The 25,915-nt window shown below is 38.0% G+C and overlaps 1 protein-coding gene across 2 annotated transcripts in view; it reads left to right on the forward strand.

The window, feature by feature from the left end:
- ESRRG (estrogen related receptor gamma) overlaps positions 1–25,915 on the forward strand; it is a 249,048-nt gene that overhangs the window by 74,668 nt on the left and 148,465 nt on the right. The window contains exon 1 of one of the 2 annotated variants that reach the window (XM_067293057.1): positions 4,995–5,050. The exons of the other annotated variant lie outside the window; for it this stretch is intronic. Within the exon in view, the coding sequence (XP_067149158.1) occupies positions 4,995–5,050 (56 nt within the window). Of the gene's footprint in view, positions 1–4,994; positions 5,051–25,915 lie in introns of those variants that run through there. 2 annotated transcript variants of the gene reach the window in all.

Here is a 25,915-nt window from a genome sequence, read left to right on the forward strand (position 1 = left end):
TGTATAATCTCAAAATGTTAACTCTTGCTCTGTAAATACATGCCATAAGGATTGTTGAAAGCTTGCAGTATCCCATGAAATACATGTGGTATTTTATCAATGTAAATATGTATAAGATTTTCAAGATTTCTGCTGGGAATATTCCATAACTAAAGTAAGTTTTCCCTTTGGTACTGCACTAGTTTATGATTTAATTTTTACTGACATTCCACCAGTCATATTATTAGCTTCACAAAATGAAAGTGAAATAATCCTGTATTAATTAAACGGAGCAACTGAATTCCCTCAGTCATCTTATCCTTGGCTGTCTGAGACAGTAATGCACTTCAGCTTCTCTGAAGAAACTTGCACTAAAAAAGGAGCTTGGGGTAATAGTGAGATATCAGTATTGAAGTGCATGCCCGAGTTATCTTTAGGGAGTAAGACCTTTTTTTGGAGGGTGACAGGCAATGCCTCTGCAACTTGTTTTTTTTTTTGGGGGGGGGGGAGGAGGGCTTTTTTACTTTTTGTTTTTTGTTAGAGGCTTTGGAAAAGGTGTTTTGTCAAGAGAATAATTTTCATTTATAGCAATGTGAAAAGTTTCTATTCTGTACCAGTGAAGGCAATTGTTTAAATATCAGTGCCCATGCCCTTGAAAATAAAATGAGCAGAAAATATGGAGTATTTTTTTGAGACTGGATGAATTGAATGTAGCTTGGAAACATGGTAAGGTGATTGAGTTACTTCACGGATGCTTTTTTAATATGCTGTAACTGAGTGTAAGCAGCAAAATCTAAAAGCCTTACTTTGTGCATTTGTGAATGCACTGTGGAGAAGTTCTAAAGAGCATTCTGAGATAGTGGTGTGTGAGCTTTTTTTCCTAAGATCAGAACAAGGAGCAGTTAATGCTAAGTACAGATTGAAGTAGCAGATGGCTTTAAAGTAATAACCTGCTACAGTTTGCCCAGCTATGTACAAACAGGTGAGCTGTTTTTGTTTTGGAACTTTTGTAGCATTAGGTTTTTCTAAGGCATTAGCAGTACATCCAGGGGTGCACCATTGCCTCCCAGTAAGAAGCACAAAAGCCAAATGTGTCGTAAGATGAGTAGATGGTGACAGTGTTGTTCTAATGTTGATGTCACTACAGCATGGCATGTTTGAGTTGTGTTTCTTTACTTAGTGATTTTGAAAAAAGAGAAAATCACTTATTTGATACTCAGAAACTTCTTTCAAACTGTTAAAACACAATATTCCACAGCTAGATTTTGAAAAAGGTAGCATGCTATATGGAAAATTTCCATCTAAAATAATAGTATGCTTATTTTCAAATAAATTCTCAGCAGGTAATAGTTTTTTTATATTTTTGCTCCTGCATAATGACTTCAGCTTGTTGCTCTTTTTGGTAAATACACACTTGACGCAATGCACTGTGCTCCTTCTGCAAAGTGCCACTGAATCTTGCTTCTTTAGTTGCCTTGAGGTGTTTGTGTGTTAAGAATCTGGCTGTTTGGATACCTCAAAATGTCTATAGTATTTAAGTGTGAAAGTGCTTAAAGATGTACCATTCTGTACAACAGGAATAATTATATGCACAGAGAGACATGGAGATGTGGATGCTGCTCAGTAATGCCCACTGACTGGTGCAGACACTCATGACAGTTTTTCCCCTTCCCCTCTCTGATTCTATTACCACTGTTTTGTATAGACTCCTTGTGGTAAGATTTTGCATTGTAGATTTTGATAAGTTGGTGCAGATGTGTGTTTGCATGCATGTTCTTATTCTGTATCCTCTGATAAATTCAGTAAACCGACATCTGCCTTGATTTGTTTTTCTTATTCCTACTATTATTTTTATTTATTTCTGAAGTGGTACAGAGAATCTTGAGACAATGAAGTTACACTTAGCCCAGTTCATTTGCTGCAGTAATCTTTTTATCTCCCTCCACCAACTGATTGGTAACTGTGAAACCCAAGTTCAAGAACGTAGTTGGAATTGCAGGCCCCGGTGTGGTGGAGGTGACACTTTCAGTCCCAGGGGAAGAAGCCAACTGCTTTGTTTATCAACACATAAAGTATAGTACTGTATTTCTGGTCGTTCAAGGAGCAGCACTGGCAGGGAAGACAGCCGCTTGCTTGGATGAAAGATGGTTGATAGAAAGGTAGTGATGGTTAATAGGGTGGGAGGAAAAATGGATTTGGGGGTGTAGAGGGAGGGTGGGGGGAGAAGCCAATAAGGTAGTGGAAACTGTATGAACATGAAAAGGAGAGCATACTGGAAGACACACCATGACAGAAGGAAAGAGACCATTGTGTTTCAGCACCTAATATAAATATATAGTCTTGGAAGATAATGAACAAAAGTAAAAATATGCTAACCCATGCTTTGTATTTTTTAAAATGGATTAAGAGTCATATTTTAATGAGGGTGTGTTCCAGTGAACTTAATTCTTTAAAGTGACTTTTATCAAATTACCTGTGTATAGGAATTAATTGTGGGTGATTTTAAATAAGAAAGCACATACACATGAAAAGAAACAAAGAGATTTTAGCATACAAATACTGAAAAATAGTAACTTTGAATATAAATCTATAAATGGACACACAGAGACACTTACTACAAACAATATATTTGTATTTTGCATGGTTTGCTAATATGCACATGTAAACAGATTTGTAGGATCTATGCTTTGGGTTTATACAATAATAAAGATATCTATATGTAGAATAAACACATCATATTCGAGTGCTGATTTGGTTCCAAAATCTGCATTTATCAAACCGCTTCTTAGAGGACGTTCTAATATGGTAACATGATTAAATACCTCTCATTTTAAAATTTGTTTAAAAAAAAATCCTTTTCTTGTCTGTGATGTTTCTACAGAGTGCTTGGATTTTACTCTACATCTCAGAGCTCTTTAATTCACTGCTCACAAGCGAATTTACATCTTAATTACAGAGTTCACATTTAACAATATAGACAGCATAATGCTACTGTAATTAAGCTTTTACTACCTGCTTTTAAACATGTAGTTTTGCTGTGTGAGTTCTGATCCCTAAACTTGCATGTATTTTTACCACGTTTGTAAGAAGCAGGCCCAGTCTTTACATAAGGTTAAGTACATAACACTGGAATCTCTCTGCCGTAAACAGATACAAACATGCCCATTGCACTTGCATAATTTGCACTTGGGTTCTGTTGTTTTATTTATTTGGTAAAAAGCTGTGAGATAGATTTGGAGAGGGCATTTGTGTTCTCATTTGTGAGTGGTATTAATGCAGTCTGAGGTTGTGCACTGATTTGTTTTGATCTAAAAGATTGCCATTTGCATCATGTAGGGCTCCAGTCACAAAAGATTTTGTGGGCAGTTGAGCTGAATTATAAAAAGTATGGGCTTTCCACTGTTTTCTTTTAATCGCCAGAAATAGCCTGTATCTATTTACCTGGAGAGGAAGGAGTAAAAACACTTTGTAACTAGCAAATAGTAGTGTTTTAGTTGTAATATTAAGTAAAAATGGTAGCTTTTACGAGAAAAATACTTGCTCTCAATTCATTACTGATCCTTTTAAAATGTGTGTGGGGGGAGGTGGGGTTCAGTGTGAGCAGTGTCTCTAATTTTGTGTATGATCATTTTCTCGAAACAAGTTTAATCAGGGACCTTTCATTAAGACTGAGCCAAGCAATTGTGAGTTACAAAAGCTAGTGGTTTGCTGGAACTGGGATTGGTGATGTTTATGCAGGCATATACGCAGGGGTATGTGTTTATTTCCCTTTCAGTTTGGTAAAATTTGCTTTACAGAAAACAAAACCCCGGAACACAGTAGAGGTCTGTGCACATTTTGCGATTTAATAATGCAGACCTACTACAATGCAGTCCTTATCTTGTTAAAATGAAACAGATTGAGTTAGTCCACTATAATCCCTCCACAGTTACAGAAGAAATTGATCAGTTCTGGAGCTTTTCCTGCTATTTACGAAATCTAAATATTTACTTCTAAGCACCCAAATATTTGCATATGGGGATACATGTTAAATATGCCCATGTTAACGCCTATCTAAGCTGAAGAGGAACACGTATACCTATATGCACTCCCAGTGGCACCCATGCTGTTAAGAAACACATTCGAGTGCCAGTTTTGTTATGTATGTACATTTTCCCTGTATGTACGAAATAAGATTTTCACTATATATATGTGCGTATATATGTATATATAATATATATAAAATATCCCAGCACGCCTCCCCCCTCCCCCAACGCCCAGTAACTCGGCTGACAATGAAAAGTTGAGTTAGCCGGCGCTTCGGCACACCGCGTTTGATCGTAGGTGTCGAGCGACTCCAGGGGTTAGAAAGCGAGTAAGGAGGAGCGCGTGTCCGAAGCGGAGCCCTGCCAGCCCGAGCGCCCAAGCCCCCACCCGCGCCAGCGCAACGGCACAACCGACAATGGCAGCGCAAACTTCGTTCTCTACCTGAGGCGGGTTTCTCCCCGACATTAAGTGAGAGTCTGCGTGTGTTCCTTCCTGTCAAGGTACCTGGCAAAGTGTGCCTTAAGTTCGAGCCGGCCTCCCGCGCCGCGGCGGGGCAGGGCAGGGCAGGGCAGCTCGGAGCCGCTCGCGCCGTTGCGGCCCGGCGCGGGCCGGCCGCGCGCCGCCGCGTCTGCGGGCTCTGCCCCAACGGCCGCCGCCGCCTCAGGCCGCTCCCCTGTCCCCACCCTCTACCTGCCGCGCGGGCCGCGCGCCGTGCCGCCCCGGCGCCCCCGGCGCCTGATTGGCCGCCGCCCCGCCAATCCGCCGTCCCCCCGGGCCGGGGGGACTGCATATGTAAAGCCCTGCTTCATATTCATGAGCGCCGAGCGGGGCTTTAAGTCCTTGATTAGGCGCGCGGGCGAGCTTTTGGTCCCCACTGGCCGTGCCCGCCGGCGTGTCCCCCGCGGAGCACCTGCGCGCGGCGCGCGGCGCTGGGCCGCGGAAACTTTGGCTTGCGGCGGGGGCGCGCGAAGCATGGTCGCCGGGCGCACATGGATTCGGTAGAACTTTGCCTGCCGGAGCCGCTCTCCCTGCACTACGAGGAAGAGTAGGTACCGCTCCCCGCCCCCACCCCGCCGCCGCCGGCCCCCCGCGTGGCGAACGCGTAACCGCCGCCGCAGGTAGCGCCGCGCGCGCGAGCCGTCGGGAGCACCGGCGCGGCGCGGGGCAGCTGCGCGGCGGCTCCGCGCCTGCCTGCTTGCCGCGGAGGAGCGGTACTGTGCCCGCCTGCCCCGCGCCCGCGGTCGCACAGGTGTGTTGGCTCCCCGGCGGCGGCGGCATGGAGGGGAGGGAGGGAGGGAGCCCGCGCGCCCGGCGCCTCCCCCCTCCCCCCGCGGCGGCGGCGGCGGGGTGACGGTTGGGAGCGGCCCGCCGCCGCCGCGCGGCCCTGAGGTACCGGCCGCCCCGCCGGCCGCGGGCGGAGCCTCCCCGCGGGAGGCCCCGGGAGGGCGCGGGGTGTTGCGTACTTTTGCCGGGGACGGGGCTCTCCCGCGCCGCGGTCGGGGAAACACTTTTTAACGAGGCGCCGCTCCTCGGCGGCGCTGCCCGGTCCCCGGCGGCCGGTGCGAGCGCGCGTACGTGGGGTGTCGCGGGTGGGGAGCGTGGAGCCCAAACGAAACCCGGCGGCCTGGGGCTGGTGAGTGGCTCGTAAACTTGATTTCAGCCTACAGCCAGGATTAAATATTAGTATATCATGGGAGCTGTCACTGATTCATTTTTCTTTATGTCGAGCCACTTACGTGGCCGTGCCTTCGTACTGCGCTCGCAGTGACAGTAATACTAAGGGGAAAAAACAAGCTAATAGTAAGCATCGCCCTAGACGCAGTGTGCGGAAAGGCTGTGCTGAGAGGTGACAGTGTATTATAGTTAGATGCCCACTAGCTGTCCTTAGCGTCTGCGTATTGCGTTGCTATTTGTAATTAAGACAGAGATGAAAAGTGAATTGCAGTGATTACGTGCTGATGAAATAATACAGGAAGTAAGACAAACCAGTAATGAATAGACTCGCTCATAGGAGCGAGCAGTTTGGGAACAGGAGGCAGGAAAATCCACTGTAGTGTTCCGGGATAAATAAAAGAAAATAAAGGTAGGATGCCCATTTAGATATGGTTTATAGGTCAGTGCACTGTGTGCTGCTATATAGTGTAAGATAGCTTTATAAATGTAAGAATGCAGTTTCCACAGCTTTTACTAATATCAGAAGTTAGCTTTATAAAATACACAAATAGTTTTTTTTCCTGGTTGTTCCCCCCCCCCTCCCCAAGAAGCTTTCTTGAATTTACCTTCTTACGGCTAATTTGAACGATTAGTTTAGATAAGCCTCTTAGAGTAGATGCATTTCAATGAAATCGGGGCACATGTCTTTTTGGCTCTGGTGCAAGATTCAAACTAGTTTTTTTTCATCCTCTTTGGCTCAATTAAAAGTCGTCTTAAAACAATCCCAATATATTGTCCTGGCTCAGGGTTTCAGGAATACGTGGTTGAGTGGACGCACATACAGAAAAAAACAACGCTTGGAAACATGTCTGCTTCTCCTTTTCAATTAATAAGCCCCAGAGTTTTATGTGTTATTAGTATTCATAGTAATTCTATTTTGACTATGTGTTGTTGCATGCATATACACATAGAAGTGTAAGGACATACAAAATAAATATAGTAGCCGCTTTCTGCAGTTCTCACATTATAGATGAAGGCAGAGAGGATCCAAGCTAAAAATTGTCAGAACATTTTAGGAGTGCACAGACGTCTGTCTGACCATTACTAGGTATGCTTTGATTTTAAGGCAGAGCATGTTAAAGAATGCAATAACTTAAAGCCAGCTGCAGCCTTGACTGTTTGCTTTTTCAGCAATAACACTAATAATTACTACTAGTTAATAAACAGATGCAATAAATATATCTGTTCAATTTGACATATGTGTCAATTTAATCATTCTAAATGAACCAGTATGCTCATAACATGAAATCTCCTTCAACCTCTGATTAAAATGTAACGTTGACTAAAGGATTATAGAGCAGACTTAATTTTACTGACTGTTTTAACAGTTGTCACAGCTGTTGGAAGAAGGAAAGGCAACTGAAACACTCCAAAAAAGGGGGGGGGGCTAGTTTAGTAAATTTAAACATGATCTCTGAGTGCCAAACATAGAAAACTGAGTAGATTTGTAACTCCAGATAGCTTCTGTGTACTATGTACGTTTGCCCTTTGTGGCTCCCTGTGTTTCATTAATTTTAACCCTCAACAGTTTCTCTACTTTCTCCATTCAAAAACATGCAACAGAGTTTAGGCATAAAAGAAATTTAGCTGCTATAGCGTGCATAGATTTTTATTTTGTAGTGCAAGAGATAAAATACACAGATGACAAGATAAAAAGATTGTGTAGAACAGATGTAATATTTTAAAAAGTGGACGTAGTCTGGAGTCATTGTAAATAGTTCAGTGCGATGATGGTCAGTGTACGTATTTTGTCTTTTTCTAACCGTTCTCATGTTGCAATATGCGAATAGTCTGTGGAGTTACCGTGCTAGTCTGTGTGGGATATGCGTGCATGTGGATGAGTATGAGCGTCTGCATACTCACGCACATCAGCACATACACAAATATGTGTGGGGGGGTGATTATATGTTAAGTATAAAAGATTTTATATTGGTTTCATTCTTCTTTGAAATATTTTGGCATAGCTTCTAGTTCCTGAAGAATCTATTTTAGAAGCACCTTTTATTTATATAGGGAAGAAAGGGATGGCTTAAAGAATGCTTCTTTGTGAAGTGGGAAGCGACGCTTGATTCTACTCTACGGTTTCTTCAAGGTGTGGAGGTCTTTAACCTCACGCATTTGTCGTCTTAGATAGCTATTAAACTTGTTATTAAGAAATAAAGCATAAAGTTTTTGTATTAAAGTCCAAAGTCTCCAGGCCTCCATGCATACACCAAGCGTGTAATGTGGAGCTCAGCTCTGTGCTGTGAAGCCAGCCCAAGAGTGCGGGTGAATGAACAGATCTTTTCTGTGTTCTCCCCTTGGGCTGCAAGCAGGCCTTGTTCCATTCTTTCTTTTCTGTTTCCGGTTGTAGGTCTTGGGTTTTTAGTTTTGATAGACTGCTGGCAAGTTTTTTAATCCTGCAGAAAGTACAAAGGGTTTGTGCTGAAATGCCTGTCTGACAGCTTTTCATTTACTGGGGCTTGCCCCTCTTTCAGTGATGGCTGCTCATTTTAATGTGTTTATGGTTGTGCTCTTTTATTTACTGAGCCTGGTGCGTTGCAGCGGTAATTAACCCGTGTTATTAGCAAAGCCCTTGTGGATATCCATTAATTCTCTTGAATGGCTGATCATTTTTTTTCTGCAGGTTTTTTTTTTTCTCTTTCCTAAGGCATACTTTCCTTTTTCTAAGAATCCTTAAGTTTTGACATTCCTTACAAATTTCTTTTATTTAAATTGAAGCAGGTACAAGGCACCACCCCCATAGTTCCATAATAAAGAATAACTATTGTTTTAACAAACTGTTTTCAAAGATGCTAATGGGAAGCACAGCAACTGGGAGAATCAGTAGGGAATAATTTATTTAATTATTATTTTTCAAAACACATGCTTAATGTTAAGAAAAGAGATAAGAATTTTCTTAACCTTTTTTTGTAATTGCATTAGCTGTTGTGAATATTTTAGTGTTCATATTTTAATCAGATTTCAACTTAGCAGTACTTTGGGCATTTAAAAAATATCGAGCCAGCAGAAAAATACTTGTGCTTGCACTGCTGAGAAAAGATAAGGGCCGCCTCATTAGCCAACCCTACTTTTGCAATTAATTTCAAATACATGGTGCTATTCATCAAATACAGAAGGTAACTTGTCTATGATAATATTTAACAGTACTTGAAGCCTACTTTGCTTAGTGACTAAAAAGTATAATATGTCCACACTTTTCAAAGCTGAATCAGTCCATATGCTATACTGTTATTTCTGTGTGTTACGGAGGGAAGTTATGATATAAAAATCTGAATTATTTATAAATAACACAATTATTCATTTTATGGAATGTTTTTAAAGAACTGACCCTTGACCTGTGGGGAGGTTTCTTGCACCCTGTGGAAGTATAAGTAGGAATGAAAAAACCACTTATTTGAACCTCTCAAAGTCTCTCAAATAATTAATTATTTTTGCTAGTAATATAATGATCACTGAAAAGCTTAAGATAAATAGAAAAAAAATCTGGGGGGAACTCTTCCTCCTACTGAAGCTTAAACTAACTTCTGTTGTAAGATAAGCTTTGCTATGAATTCATCTTCATAACAAATTCATACAGGGAAGAAACAATAAAATGTTGATCTGTTACAAGTGCATATGAGCCTCACGCTAGCAAGCTCTCTGGAGGAAATCTTTGATTATGCTGGGCCAGTTTGTTCAGTTTTTATCTCTTTTACATCCACTGGCCTTGTATTAAATTGTCATTGTCCTAAAGCACATGAGAGAGAAATGAATTGCATTTCTCGACATGCTCTGACAGTGAAATATTTAGCCTTTCTGTCTCCAGTCATACTCATATGTATGTTTGATAGCGCAGGGATGACACCAACAGTCTCTGGAGCTTGACATTCCACTTATTACATGTTCTTTTACATTTTGTGTATCTTCTTTTACTTTTAGACTTGACTCAGGTAACCATACATGCATACAGCCCTGTAGAGGCGTGTGTGTGTATATGCACATTCTATTTACATGGAAATCATTTATCTGTGTATCCACAACAAATTTTGAGTTCAGATATATATATGCATATATATATATATCTCTGCATGTGTGTGTGTATTGCAGGTATATACTGTATTCTTTATGGAATGTGTGCAATGTACACTTTTTTGTGTATATGCACACAGACGTGTACAGTAAATATATGCAGAGCTATCTCAACTTCTCTCTATGCAGTTGCTTGCTAAAAAATCTGCTGGTTTTATGTAGTTATTTTTTTTCTTATCCATGAGAAGAGAGCTGGCCAGGTAAAGAGCAATGTAGATAAAAAGCTTTGCACCTGATTTTATATCGAATTCTTCATGTAATCTAGCATTTCCTGTATTTGTACTCATAGTTTTGTTTATAAAAATGCTTTTTTAATAATAATTTCTTCCTCCAAGTCATTTACATGAATAATATTTATTCATATTCCTGTAACTTTTGGCTGTCTATCAGAGAAGTATTTTTTTCAGCTATATGTATCCTTGGACACATGGTTATATTTACATTAAAAGGATATAATTATTTTTAGCGGGGAAAAGGTCTCCTACATACAGTTGTTAATATAAATCAGAATGTTCTCAAAAAATATAAAATACATACTCCATTTTAATGGTACCTCGTCCCTGCCAAATATCCTATAAGTTTTTTTTGTTATTGTGTGGTTGTCCAGAAGTAAAACTATTGTGAAATGTTAAAGAAAAACATTAAACTGAATTATATATGACTATGTCAGATAGAGTTACTTAATTATTATTTTTAAAAGATTCTATTTTTCCCTTTCAGTAGTGCTTTGGAGAGTAACTTTAGATAGACAGAGTAGAACATTGTATTTTGACATGTATGCCTTGTGAAACAATTTATGTATTTGCTATATTGCAGAAGATTTAAATCTCTTGGGCATGTTTACATGATACTTGTAATGTCATTCAATTAACATGTATTTCTTTCAACCGAAGAAGTGTTTTCTTCTTTGCAATTCCTTAATATGATTAGTTTGCATTAAAGGGAATCTTGTCTTTCCAAATTTCTAAATTACTTTCCTATATTAAGGAAAATATCTTTTTTTTAATCTGAGTATCGTTTCACATCTCTCTTAAAATTGAAATAAAATTTAATTTTTTGCTTTGGTTTCCCAGTTTTGCTAAGAAAAAACTCTACTATTAATGTCCAAATGAAAGTTAAAGTGGGATAGTTACTTCTACAGAGTAGAAGACAAGCATATGCTGTTTTTCTTTGTTGTTGAATTTCTAATTCTGACTGTGGGGTCACGAGTCTGAATTTGGCTGAACTTTAGGTGGAATTTGCTGATTTGGATCAAAATAATTTACAAGACAAAATAAAAATACTATTAGAAATGTGAATTTTGCATTTTTCCTGACACTGTGACACAGAACATTATACTTGAAATTGGAGAAAGGTATCCGTATACTGCAAGAAGGCAATATGTTAGGGGTGTATTAGAAAGAGATTTCCCTCTCCTCGGTCTAATCAATCCATTTGTAATATCCTTGTGCAGAATTTTACATATTTGCTTATATGATAACCTATTGAAATATGACAAGTTACTTCTATGCATGTACAAATAACCTAAATACCTCACTTATCATGTATTGAAAATTATATTCACTTTCTCCGAGTAAAACATCTTTACAGTTTAGAGCTGCAGTCTTGGTGGGAGGACAGAAACTGTTAAAAGGCCGTGTTCTGAAAGCAAACTTTAAGATGAAGCGATTTGAGGCTTTGTAGGTTGTTACTCTGTACGTTAGTTTGGGTGTCTCTTACTCCTCTCTATCTTTTCATGTTGCTATGAGTGAAAAAACTGCACATCTCCTTTTCATCATTTTGATTGGAACTACATACCATATGTAATGTGTTTTGGCAGCACTTACCTAGCCAAAGAAAACAAATTAATATTAGCCATGCTGAGGGGTGTCAGAAGTATCACAGATGTGTCGATTTAGCTTTGCTCCATCACACACCCTTTCCTTAAACAACCGGTCACGCTGTCGCAAAATATAGTGTTGGCTACAGAGAGGTTCTAATAGGTGTGATCAGAGATTGATGGCTTTGGCAAGTCGGAATGAGAAGATGTTGTGGAGTTGCTGATGCTTGTTTTGAATGGTCTCCGAAAAGCCCAAACAAAAGCAAAAAAAAAAAAAAAAAAAAAGTAAAAATGTAATGATTGCCCAAAAGCCAACTATACATTATACAATTTAAAATTAAATTTTATGCCCCTAGAAATGTGCAGATGTAAAGATACTGGCAAGTGTAATGGAAAAGTCCATTTAAAATGTAGTATTGACTTGTTTCAGAGCATTTCTGAAATTCCTTCCCATATAAAGGTGTGGGGAGGAGAGGGGAGATGGCTTGTTTTATTCAATCCATCGTTATCCATGATATTCTTCTCCTGCCCCCCCCCCCCCAATTTCTGGGTTTGTTCTAGAAATAATTTTGGAATAAACACTTTCTTATCTCACATCTGAAATTTTTAAAGCAAATGTAAGATGGGAAAATCTAATAAAGAACAGTAGTGAACAAAATGGTGAAATTATACTGTTCTCAGCATAATGTAACCAGTTAACTTAGTCATCTGGCTGTTTGTATAATTCTCCATATATTGAAAATACAATGGAGAGAAAGGATCAAGCAATTTTCTAGGTATTCTGTATTTGCTTTCTTTAATTTTTTTTATTTCTTCAAACTGGCTGCAGGATTAGTCTCTTTTTGGAGAATGAATGCCAGTGTACTTTTATGTTTAAGTTGATGTTTTCTTTCTGAAATAGACAATGATAGGCTCAGTTGACGTGTGTTAATGCTAAAATAGTTTTCAGAGGAATTAATTTCAGAAAACTGGTAGGTTTTTGTTAGCACAATTATTTTATCCTTTTCCTTAAAAATAAAGAAGAAAAAGCATCTTGTGAAAGTAAAAGATAAAAAGTACATACAATTTTAAAAACAAATAGGTTTAGAGTGTTTCTGAAAGCAAATGAATGTAGATGGCTATCAAAATAGTCTTCAGAGAATGGTGAGATCTAACAAAAAAGTAAGTAAAATTCTTACAGCAAAAGATTTTTTTTTCCACCATTGTTGTTTAATGGTCCATGAATGCAAGATTTCCTCTACTAAATTATATTCACTTTTCCAGCAGTGAAAGAATTCCCTGGCAATGTTTTCATCGCAGCCGTTAACCTAGTGGGACAAATTAGATGTTTTGAAGTGGCATGAAATGCCGTGTCTTTAACCAACTGTTCCCATGAGCATTAAAGGGGTGAAATTTGAATTCCCCATAACTGAATAGAGCTCGTGGGCACCCTGTCGTTCCTCTAGCAGGAGCTGATTGGGTCCAGTTGGTGCTGGGTGATATTTAAAGAGCTGCGCGGCCACTGCCGGTGGTTTACATTAGTATGAATGACACCTGTCCCATCAATCATGAGGCCGTGGTGTCACAGATGGAGAAACAACAATCGGCTGAATTACCCAGCACTGCACACTTGGCTTAATGCAGCTCATTGTTCTCCTACAAATCTCGAGGATGGCTCATTCTGTTCCTGGAGTCCAGACAGAAGCACAAGATGGGCTCAGGTGGTGGCACGTGCCTGCCCTTCACTGGGCTTTCGGAGGTATTCAGCAAAAGGCGATGTGTTGGGGGTGGTGGGAAGCAGCGCTCGACGCGGGGCCTGGGGCGTCAGTTGCTGGAGAATACGGTAATTCATCAAGAGCTGAAACTCAGTATTTCTCCCCAAATTCCAGAACTTTTCATTTAGCTCTCTGAAAGTGCCGAGTGCCAATCCAGGTTAACACTTAACTCTTCAAATACCATGTTGTATCTGTCATTTTGAGAAGAATGAAGGGAGATTTCTGCACATATTTCCTGTGGCTTTGCAGTAAGCAAAATCTTCAAAGCAGTGTCCTTTCTGAAAGGCATCATGATAAAAGATCTACTGTGTAGTTAGTACTAAAAATCCAGTGCCAAAGACACTGAATGAAAAGGAGAGCTGCTGAGGGGCTGATTTTGTGGAGGCGTTGCTTTTTGTTTTTGTGGTGGATATTACTATTTTTATTTCAATAGCCAAAGGTTGAATCAGGAGAAATCACGGTCTTGCTTCAGACAAAAACAGTAAAGGCATTTACATTCTTTCTGACATATTGTAACTGTTTTTTTCTTTCTTTCTTTTTTTTCAGCCATTGCAAATCAGAGATGACTCCTAGAGGATAGGAGAATAGGATAAACAAAAAAGCAAATAGAAATTATTTCCTTGCTCTTAAGTCCTACACCAAACATCTTTTGAACATATTTGAATCCCACTGCTTCCGTACTCTTTTCCAAGTAACGCCAAGTAAATACCTGTAAAATGTTGAGACGGAAGTTATCGTTCTTATTTCAAAAAATTGTTTTTCTCATTTTTTCATATCTCTTTTGTGTTGCATGCTTTTTGGCGTGGCCTGCCTTCCCCCCCCCCCCCCCCCATAAGCTGCTGGTGTTTTTGTTAGCAGCTAATGTCAAGCAGAAAACCTGTAGCACACCAGAAACAGGCTGCAATATATTGAAGACACAGCTTATGTTTGACTGTGGGTAAATACAGTTAGTTAGTTGGGTTTATCTGATAGCCTGGCAGAAAGAGAGAGGAGCAGTACAAACTGTTTTCAGTAACTGTGCTGTTCATACACCTGATAAGATTGAGAGTGCTTTCAAACTACTGATATGCTTTGAATAAGAAAAGAATAATCACATCCACTGGCACTGGCTTATCAGGAATGAAGTAAAATGCCAGCACTTTTACATTAGCAAAAGTAAATGTTTTAGACACTTTGGGCCTTTTTTCCATTTAAATTAAATAGCAGGGTGGTTTTGAGTGTGCTGTAATGAATGGAAGGATTTATTACCTTGACAAAATTACAGGTGAATATGTTGAGAGGGGAGTCCTCAGCAACAATAACAGCTCTTTTGATAAGTGGCTACATCTATTTCATGCTTTTGATACAGAAATTCAGTAATTTTATTCTTTCTCGCTCTATTAAGTGCAGCGGCTAACTTAAAATGTGCGGTTCTTCACAGTGTAACATATTTGTGCATTTTTTAATGTGCTGACAACACATCTGAAATTCAGCCCATAACACGGTCGTTCGTAAAATAATGCTCGATCATTTAGTAGTATGTCCTCTGCCTTCAGTTGCTGTGTATTTTCATGTTTGAAAAAAAAATATCTCAGAATCTTCTCTGGAAAGGCAAGGTATGATTCATCATTAACTTAACCCAGAAGGTGTGAAGCATGATTGCATGCACTGTTATCTTTTCAAAGTTTACTGATTTTTATTTTTGTAACTATTTTTTTTTTTTTATTTCCAGGCTCTTTTTCTCTCATGTGCCTACAATTAATTTGGGGATAATTCAGATTTGATGAATGATAGTGCAAGAGCAGATTTGATTGATTTTGGATTATTATTGATTGCTCTCAATGAGATCACTGTGACACTCTGAAATCAATGGTATGCGATTAACCAAGGCACCACTGTTCTATACATTAGGCAGCAGTTGGGAATTTAGGAACTGAATGTTCACAAGCTATAAATTGACAAAGTGTTCAGATTTAAATAGCCTTTTGTTTGGCATTTACTCACCAAAATATGTTTCTTGGGAAAGTTAGTTTTTACAAGTGCAGGCTTTCAGTAAAGGAAAGGTCATTGATTTAAGGTTTATTAAATTTTAGCTAAAAACAACTGGTTCTATTTGGGTGTAAAATAATTTAAGTACTTACTGCAGGCAACCTTCATGCTTTAGAGTTGTTTCTCAAAGGTTTCATTCTTCTATGAAGATGTCAACTGTAAATATAAAAATGCATCACTGAAAATGTAATGGTTTAAAGATTCAAACTGAAATAAAAATTCCTGCCTGGGGAAAGCAGTATAACCAAAATAAAGTAGTCTTAACTTTTTTTTATGAAGAGACCATACTCGAAAACAGCGCTTGAAGGCAGCAGGTAGCGAGGTTGGCAGAGAGTGCCAATTTTTTTTCTTTCCACAGACGATGATAGCCTGGCTTTGGAATCAACAATACACGTCAGCCACTAATACTAGACAATATGTAGGTTGCTGCTGCTGCTGAAACAAAGTATCCTATCATTTAAGTGAACTTTATCATCTTGCACAAAAGCCACCTGGCAATATTAAAAGCCCCCTTCTGAAGTACTTTTTTTTCTGAAAGCTTTTTGTATCTTTCTTTTCTAGCATGTATTAAATTTCTTAGGTGGAATGAGCCAGATGTATGGATGGTGGGGGGGAGAGGGGGCTCCCCCCCACTAGGTAATGATGGAATAGGAATACTGCAGATTCAACTGTTTGACGAAACTACTGTGGGTTTTGCACAGCGTCAGATAAGTTAGCTGAGATTTTTTCGAAGACACAAAGGACAACCTGCTGCCAAACTCTTGCATGTGTCTTAAAAAATATTTCCCTTTTGCTGGTAATGGCCTAATTCAAAACTAAAATGAAAGAATGCCATTAGTTTTAGTAGATACTGGATCAGTCCCTATAACTGATTTTAAAAAATGAACAATTTGGTAGTATTTTAGAAGAAATCAATGATGAAATGGAGCCTGTGTTCAAGAATTCACTGCCAGCATGTGACATTTGCACCAATACACAGTTGCCTAAAGGCCTGTGACCAGGAAATACTAAGATTACTACCATATTTTCTGTATGAGCTTAAAAGCGGTGTTGGCATTATGCCAACATCCTTAGTCTTGCATTGACTGAGGAGGAGGTAGACAACCTTCAGCCTGAGATGGCAAGAAAAAGTAAGACTGATCCCTTTTTTCTCTTGGTTTTACATCTGACTTGCACAAGAGGTTGAAATCCTGAACTTGTTTAAAGATTATTTGATCTTGGTTTATTTCTGCTGATGAATTCTGGATGAAAAGCTATAGAATAGAATATGTATGTCTGATTGATGCATATTGTCCTGCTATATAGGCAGAAACACATTGGAGTTTCTATGCAAAATTAAAAAGTCACAAAGGATGGTCATGGCCATTCAGCATGTCTTTCCCCATGAGATGCAAAATAAATTTTAATAGAGGGTGAATTGCCTTGACTGGCCTTCAACCAGCATTTTATTTATGAAAAGGTTCATATAGTGTTTTAAGAAATGTAGAAACTTGGCTGTTGGACAAAAAACATTTTTGTACTTCCTTCTCTGTAGAATGAAATAGACCAAGATGGCATAAGAGGAAAAGGGAGGCTTAGAGGGGTTGTTTTCCAAATACACTGATGTTTCTTTATGTTATTCTAGTCATATAAAGAGTACCATAAAGTGGGTGTGAAAGTAGGGTGTCCTGCCTTCCATTTTAGAGATTTTTTTTCTACTGCAAAACTTTGTTGTAAATAATAGTGCCTACTTCTGAGACTTCAAGTCAGTAAAGTTGCACATGATTTTTATCCCTGATCTCAACACATCAATAAAGAGGATTTCAATTCTAAGGGGTTTTCCTTTCCTTGATTTTTATGCTTTCTCAGGATATGTGCGCTATGTAATTCCAGACCTCTTTCCTAATCACAGATCATCCTTTTGTCTGTGGCAAAGCATTTAGTCTTCTGCACTAACGAAGCCATAGGTGTTTTTTTACCATTGAGATCAGTGGGAAAAAAGTCAGACTTAATGGCCTTTTTTTAAAGTGTTTAAATGTGTAGATCAGTGTTGTGATTAAAAAAGAAAAAATTGTTTTCTAGAACAGTGACATTTGAATTCCGTCTGAATATGTTAAAGAAAGTTTCTCAGAAAATCTGCAAAACTCAATTTCTTTAAAAATTTGCAAAAGGATATTTTAAGAACATTCGGTGATTCTGTTAGAGCAAAGCCTATTATTTTCTTGGGTGCAAAGGAAAAGGTGAGTTACACAGCATATATTTATAAAGGTTGTGTCCATGACATTTGCCTACAAGATTTGTTATCTGGAGAAGAACTCCTGGAAGAGCTAGGCATGAGGACTAAATATAAACACGTGCACTTAAAACCCAATGTTAAATTCCTAACAGTTGGAAGTAGTAGAGTAAGGAAAGTGAGGCATGCATTTCACCTCTTCCCGTCTAAAGTTTTTGCATGGCAATTGAGATTTTGTTTCCAGTTTAGTAGAGTAGTTTCTGTTGAAGCTGGTCAGAATTGTCTGAGAGCAGTGCAAACCACAGCCCATCAGCAGGCTGCTAGTCAGCACCAGGTGTGAACAACATAAAACAGGATTAACACTGAACCAGAGTGTACACTAAAAACAGAACCCCTGCCTTGATTTTGCAAGGGCAGTAAGATAGAAGCACTCTTGCCATGTTTACTATACAGTGTTCAGTGGACTATGTAAATGGCTCTGCTTATTCCTCTGCAGAGAAATAAGTACAAGAATTATTATGTATCTGAGATTTTTAAAGACATTTTTTCCTTTTTTTTTCCTGTCCCCTTTTTAAGAGTAAACCTCTGTGTTAGTATTAAAGTGGCAAATGTCAAGGTGTTTGAAGTTAATGCTTCAATTTTTGCAGCAGAGGAAAGGGAGGACGGAATGTCTGCATTTAATGTTTATTTTTTTTAGTCATTGACATAGGGAGAAGGTAGATTGTATTGTCTTTTTGAAATTATACCTTTACGTTGTAGGATTTAATGTCTGTTTATTTCTTCTGTACACAGTTCCTTTAAAAAAAAAAAAAAAAGGCAGCTCTTCCATTCCTTGGCAGTTGCATATTTGGGAGCTTTTAAAATCGTGTATTTATTATATTCATTACAGTCAGCATCAAATTCTGCCCTCACTTATGCTCTGTATTAAAAATAGAGGATACATTTGCAGTGGAAGTAGAATTTACCTCTTTTTATATGTTAGGATTGTTTCTAAGCTACTTCCATTTCTTTGGCTATCAGTATTTTATCTGACCTGAGCAATCTTCATGTTTTAGATAAATACATGTTTAAGGAGACATCATTTTTCAAAATATTGTGTGTAATTTTACTACACTGAGGTTTTTTTTTTTTTTTTCTTCTATTTCCTATCATTCCTGGGCCAGAAGGAGGTTAGTATCTATCAAGCTGCATTTACACACTGTATGTAGTTTGTTGGAGAGAGGAGAAAAAAGCCCAAACCCAAACTCCTTTTTTCCTGAAGTGGTTAGCTTTTTCAGAAGTCCTACAACCTGAGCCTCAGGAAAACTCATCAGATCTATTGTTTGCAGAGCTCTAATGAAAATTTGATCCTTTTGAAAATCAACTCCATGGTCTTTGTACCAAACCCAGTTTAAGTATAATTATGTCTTCTTCCCTATGATGCTCTCACAGGGTTGGGATTGACAATTATTTTCCTGAGAGTGAGATTTCTGAACATTCACAATGTTCTCCTGCCAGCAGTACCCCCCTGCAAATTGTCAGATTATAGGTATGTATTTAGGCACGCAGATATTTTCACTGAAATATTTGTGTGCAGTAGCTACTTTTTGGGGGACAAAATCCTGTCTTCACAGACAGCTGTGCAACTCAACTCCTTTTGCTATCAAGATGTCCATATGCACCTCTTTTTATAGAGGTATGAGCTTGTGATTTTTGAGGGGATACTGCTATCTCAGGCTTCAGATGATCAGGGCTTTGTTTATTCGTGGTATCCACAAAGCAATGGTGAGCATTACACAAAGTAGGAAGTTTGCATTCAAAGTTTAAGATTAAATTTGAAGTCAAAGAGAACTGAATTGGTTCATTTGAAAGCAAAAGCAGTCTAGACTTAATTTTCTAAAATATCTTGCATAATCACATCACCTTATAAATTAGTGGATTTAAGAAGTCCATTAAAAATAAGTATTTTAAATAATATCTAAATTGTGAAAATATGTCCAAACTAGAAAGAAGCCAGTATCATTCTTGTGGCCTTACAATATGAATTATTTAATTCTTTCTTCCACTGTGTTTTCCCACATATAGTTAAATGAACAGTTTCAGTACTGAGAATAGTTTTTTGCTGTTGAAAACAGAAGGCTTGGAGATTTTAAATTCTTTTTTGTATTAACACAACTTTTTATCACTAGTGAAACAAGCTTACCAGTGTAATACACCTTTTAAAATAACAGTTTTGTTCTAGAAATATAGCTCCAACAGTGTGTGCATTCGTTTGTGATAAACTGGCAGTAGCTCTGAGTTTTATTTTTAAAGAGGGTGTTCCTCTGTGCCGAGTTCTGTTCCTCTATTTGTGTTGAGAAAGCAGGTTTTATCATAATAATGAAATCCTGACTGGTGTGATACTGCTTGTAAATTGGTTCTAAAGTGCACTCGTTTTACTATCTCTCTGCGATGTTGTAAACTGTTTACTATAACTTGAAATGCTTTTCTGAAGACGATAATATGTAGTTCACCATTTCTAGAAGCTGCTGTTACCAAACTCTGCTACATAATTTTGGCAGCTTGCATGTGTGATCCCTGAATTCTTTCAGTTCTTTTCTGAGATGTGGTTAGAGCAAACCTTAAAGTTGAGGATTTTCAATTAGGACACATAAGCATACAGAAGTTGCGCTGCTTATCCAAAGTTTATCCAAAGTGCTTAACATTTTTGGCCTCAAAATCAGTGAGGGAATCCCATGAAAGCAGTCCGTCTCTTGAGATTTTCTGTAGTTTCTGGATTCTGCCAGATTGGAAATATACAGGAGTAGACTTTCTGATAATATTTCTGCCTTCTCCCTGTGCCAGCTGAAACTAGTTGCTCTATTGTTATGTTTAGTATGAAAGAGTCTTTACTGAGGGTGTTTAAATCTGAAGAGAGAGGTTTGTGTTTGTTTCAGGCTTTAGTTGCCAGTTTGGACCAGTCCTCGTTTAGCTGTGCAAGTTTGTATACAATCAGTTCTTTTTCCAGTCATACCAGTACTTTCAGAGGGAGCAGAATCTAACACATAGCGTATCTCAATTTATACTTTTTATGCCTTTTATACCTTCAATATCATGTAATTGCTTGTTCTGATTAAAAACTACGATATTTTGACTCAGTAGAACAAAATTGCAATTCGATTCCATATTATTTACTCTGTTACTGTTTAGTATTTCTGTTAAGATAGTATCTAGAGGCTGCCTGTTGTGCTAGTCAGTGTAGAGTGTATGTAAGTAGCTCCTATTCAAGAGCTTTGACTACAAATACAAACAATTCACAAAAGCTGGAGAAAAGGATAAAATACCTTTTTGTTTGTTTGTTAATACGGCAAATGCAGCCGTACTGTGTACGTATGCATATACACCTGTGTAAAATTTGCATCTGTTTGTATATTTTTAATTAAAAAAAAAGTATTAACTTCAGCCTAACAATGGAGCATGGATTGTTTTCTTGTAGATCAGCAGAAATCTAGCAGGAGAAGGCATTTGAAGGAGAGGTGGGTGGTTTCCTTTATGTCAGTTCAGAGAAGGTGTGTTTAATGAAAAGAAGGTAGAGTGAGAAGCACTATGAAAGGGAGGGGAGACGAACAAGGGAGCAGCACAGGCTGTTACCGTTGACATAACGTGAGGGCTAGGAAAGTGGTGGGAGAGACAAATCTGGATAGCAAAAGATTACACAGAGCATCTAATTGACCATGTACACACTTTTGATGTTTTCAGTATGATTTTTAATAATTTTCTTTGAAACACTAATTTCAATGAATATACTGAATCAATCACTTGCTCATTTGAAGAGTATAAAGTTAACTTACTGCTGTTCAAATAAGCAGCAGTAAGTTTTATGAAAAGAATAACTTCTGTGGTAAACTGATATTGATGCCAGTCAGACTGCCAGATGTGTCACCAGATATTTTTTTTTCTTGGTTTCATATGTTTCTGATTAAAACCCACATTATATATATATTTTTTACTGTCACCTTCCCAGTGTTTTGCCCACTGTTCCAAAGAGGAAGGCAACATGTTAAAATGGTAATTTGCAGTCAAACAAAGACTTATTGCTTCAGCTCTTGCTGCTTCTATGAAAGAAACATAAACAAATATTTTGTAATAAACTATTCATTTTATGTCTCTTGAAACTAGAGGCAAAAGAAATTTAGTCAAGGAACATACCACACAGATGCTCAGATGGAAAATGAGGCTTTTTACCGCATGTGTAATAACTGATAAGATTTCCTCTAAAATCTGTTTCCATATACCAGAGGATACTGTTTTATAACAAAAAATTAAAACATTTACCTGTAAAAGGGCACACATATTTGGAAACTAAAGCTGAATGAAAATTTTCATGAAGTTGTGAGTTTAAGTTCTTTGTGAGGTTTCAGGCATATTTTATTTTATGTGCACCTCTCGTGGGCTTGCTGGAGAACAGACTTTTCTGCTTTAAGGAAAGACAGAAAATGCTTTTAAGCACTCTAAGAAAATTACATTTTGTTACAAAAAGCAAATAAGCATCTGGTCATTTATTTAACTAATTCATATAGTATTGTATGTAAAGGTTTCTTCCCTCTGCATACTGCTTTCTGCTACACTGATGATAATGTACCTGGAAGGAAAAGGCAGTCCAAGCTGAGGCAGCCAGCGTCAGACAGGGCGGTCTGCCATCTGTCCCACCTGCTGCATTCATGTGTCCATCTGGTTACTGCAATAGCTCATTGCAGGCTTCAACAGAAGAACATTCAGGCTGAAAAGAAGGCAGTGTGAATTATTTAGGTAGCTAGTGTAAATAAAGAGAGGGGGAGAGGAGCAAAGGAAGGGGGGGCAGTGAGAGAGAGCGCGCTGTCTTACTCCTAGATGCTTTGGAATGTGTTAATGCATGAGAGCATTTGATTTGCATATAGATTTAGATGTATAGATCATTGTGAAGATTACAAGCCAATGAGTTTTATCTAGATTTAGATAGCTCTCAGCCTGGTTTGCACATAAAATATAGCCAGTTTCAGGAGGAGAATCTTTTGGGACTTTAAACCTAAGTGAAACTGATGAAATGTAATGCTTTTAGGTATTAATTTAGCAGAAATAAAATATTTCCTTTAAGGGCTTTCTGTGCCCTTTGTTAATCAAGAATTTAGAACTACTTTACATAGGTGCTTTATACACATTGTGTGGTTTTGATTTGGTTATAGTTAGTTTTATTTGTAGTCATCTGTATTTTATTCTAGGAGGAAAAGAAGTTGACAAAAATTCTCCTTTTTGCTTTTTCTCTCATGTTTGTGGTGAAGATTAAATCCAACTGTCAAATAATTTCCAACCACAAGTGTATATATATTATTATGCAGACAAAATCTATCTGCTTTTGTTTCTGTATAAGCATACATAGAACACTTAAATCTCATAACTATTTTTTAATGGGGCTGAGCAAACCCCCATTATGAAATTCATAAAGTACAGTGGCCTTGAAAAATGAATAGGTTTATTTAATAACTGCTTACTTCATTTTCAAAATGACCACCAAAAGGTTTAGACTATGGTGGGTTATTATTTATTGTTAAAACTGAATTATTTTTATAAAACATAAAAATCAATTAGTGTTATATTTAAGCATAGGAATTTGATCTGAATCCTTCTGTCTTAAACATTTTCACAACAGTGTGTATCAGATTTTTTTTTTTTTTAATGGGGGAAACATTCATTTATTCCAGCGCTATATTTAAAAAATAAAAATGTAGGATTCATATTTGCATATGTTTTCTGGTTGCAGATTGTTCTTGCTTTCTAATTTTTAATGTCAAACTTCCCTGGGCTAAAGAATAAAAGCAGGAGCTTCTTAACAGGTATTCTTGAAATGGTGGGAGGGTTTTGTGTCATTGTTTTGCCTGGTTTTAGATCTCCAGAAGAAAGGGACATAGCATCTTGAAATCCTAACAGCCTGGCTACTTCTCTAAGATTTGCATGAAATTCAGCTGCAGCCTTCAAAGGGATTTGAGTGGATTGGATTCTTTAAGGTTAGTCCATGTCAAACCTATTAAGTTCAATTCACATGCAAAACCTTTTTTTTTTTTTTTAAAGCCAATAAGGCTCTAGCTACTGTTAAGGCAACATCATCTCCCTGCGGTAGAATGTCCGTGGTAATGGATCACCCTACTGGCACATGTAACTAACCAATAATCCACTTTGTCATCTTTCAAATTAAAAGGTTTTCTGTTTTGTGTCTTCTTCAGACCAAAGATTTTTTATTGGCAAAAGTTGAGATCCTGGAGATTGTATTAAAGTATCTGAATTAGTATGAATATTCATCTTCCATCAAAAATGTGATTCACAAAGATATAGTTAACTGAAGATTAATTTAACCTTTGAAAATAACTTAAACTCTATGTTCTTAACTTTCCTGGGCTTTGAGTTCTCACTCCCCCTGTAGATTGTCTCTACTGTTAAATGATTTTAGATGTACAGTATGTGTTTCATGGTATCTCAGGAAACAATTGCAGGAAAAAAAAGAATTGATTAAAATATTTTATGGTGTATACAAGGATTTGTGGTTACCTCAGAATGGCAAGGACGTGATAGTCAAAGGAGGAGTTTAATCTTTGATTTAAAGGCTGATTGAAGGAATTCCATGCATGTCAAAAATTCAGGCCATGGCATCTAAATGCCATGTGCAAGATTGTTCAAGTCCACCAGCAGGCTGCGAAAGGTGCACCTAATGAAGACACCTTGCCTTATTTAGATATTGCCAGACTGCATGGATGTTAGTCAAAATTTGGATTAAATAAGGAACAAGAGACCCACTATAATCAGGTATATAATGATGCTAACCTTTCCTGGTGCTCTGCCATTCTCCGAGGTTGCTTCGGATCCTGGAGCTTTCTGTCATACATGAGTCCTGCAAGATTTGCCCTTCTTTTCTGAGTGGCTTTGTATTGTTATATTTTGAGTTCAATATTACATAAGTTTTAATAAATGGCTGGCCAGATCCGGTAACCAGGAGGGCTGAATCTTGGAAGGAATTGAGTGTTTACTGTGTGGAATCAACTTCACCCACTTCCGCAATGGCTTCACTGGTAGCTGGTTGTTCAGTACCTGCCAGGATGCTGTATTTACAGCTGTCTTCTGACGTTACTCAAACTCACTGAATTTTGCTGGGTTTTAAAGATGTAAGTGAGGAGAAAGTGATGCCTTTTCCTTGTGTTTTTTCCTCATTGCAGTGTTTGAACTTTACACTTTCCTGCTCAAGGAAAGCACTGCCTTCAATTATCTTTAGATCCAAAGTGGTTGATCTATGTGTGATGATTGAGATTAGAATATCTTCCATTGACTTAAGGGTCCAGCTGCTCCAAGTCTTTTAGAAATATACATTAATTAGAACGGGAAAAAATATTTGGTTTTTACATTTCAAGGAAAGAAGAAAACATCCCATGGCACATACTTCACGTTCTGACTGCCCTTTTTTACTAGTGATAGCTATAGAATTAAGCTGTTCCTTAAATGAAACACTGAATTTTCGGACCCAGTCCTGCAAAACCTGCCTGCATAAGTCACTTGATCCACATAGTCAAGTTCCTAGCTAAGTGTTTGGAGAAAAGGGTCAACGAGTAGTACACCTTTTCCAGTTGCTTGGTTCACTCAAATCTTGCCCAACAAATGCTAAAATTTTGCCTACAGATAAAGTGTAAGATTAACAACTATTGTAATTAATTGTCTTGTGTTTGGCTTTTTTTCCTTTTTTTTTAATTGAAGTTTTTCAGCATTCATCTGAAGAGTCAAAATTGCTCTGACATGTGATCAGAGTTCTTTGTTTGAGATTATGCTTCTTTGTGTTACATGATCTGAGAGTCCTTATTTTTCTTAAAAAACTACCTTAGAAAAGGAATGTTTAGGAAGTAAAAGTTACATGTAGGATATGAAATGTTGTGGTTGTATGCAAATTCATCATTGTTCATCTAGAAATTCCTTTCTGATAAAACTTTAGCAATACAAAGCTTGCAGCTTTTAATACTGATCCCTCGGTATTAATATGACTGTTTGCAGCATTATTAATTATATGGGCTAAGTAGCAAATACTAGCATTTATGTTGCTATATAATAGCATTCCATGAAACACACTATTATCCTACTTGTGGGATAGGGAATAGTGTCATTGTAAATTATATGCATTTTTCATTTGTTAGTATTTGGGAGGTAAAGTTACTGTTCTGCTGGGGGAGTAAAACATAAGGGATACAAAGACTGTCCAGATGTGTGAATTGGATTCTCTTTTGCTTAGCACCCACAGCTGTATTGTAGAGAATAGTATAATTATTTCTTTGAAGAGTATCGTCA

Source organism: Apteryx mantelli, chromosome 3 (assembly GCF_036417845.1).
Source record: "Apteryx mantelli isolate bAptMan1 chromosome 3, bAptMan1.hap1, whole genome shotgun sequence".
In the NCBI taxonomy this organism is placed as follows: Eukaryota; Metazoa; Chordata; class Aves; order Apterygiformes; family Apterygidae; genus Apteryx; species Apteryx mantelli.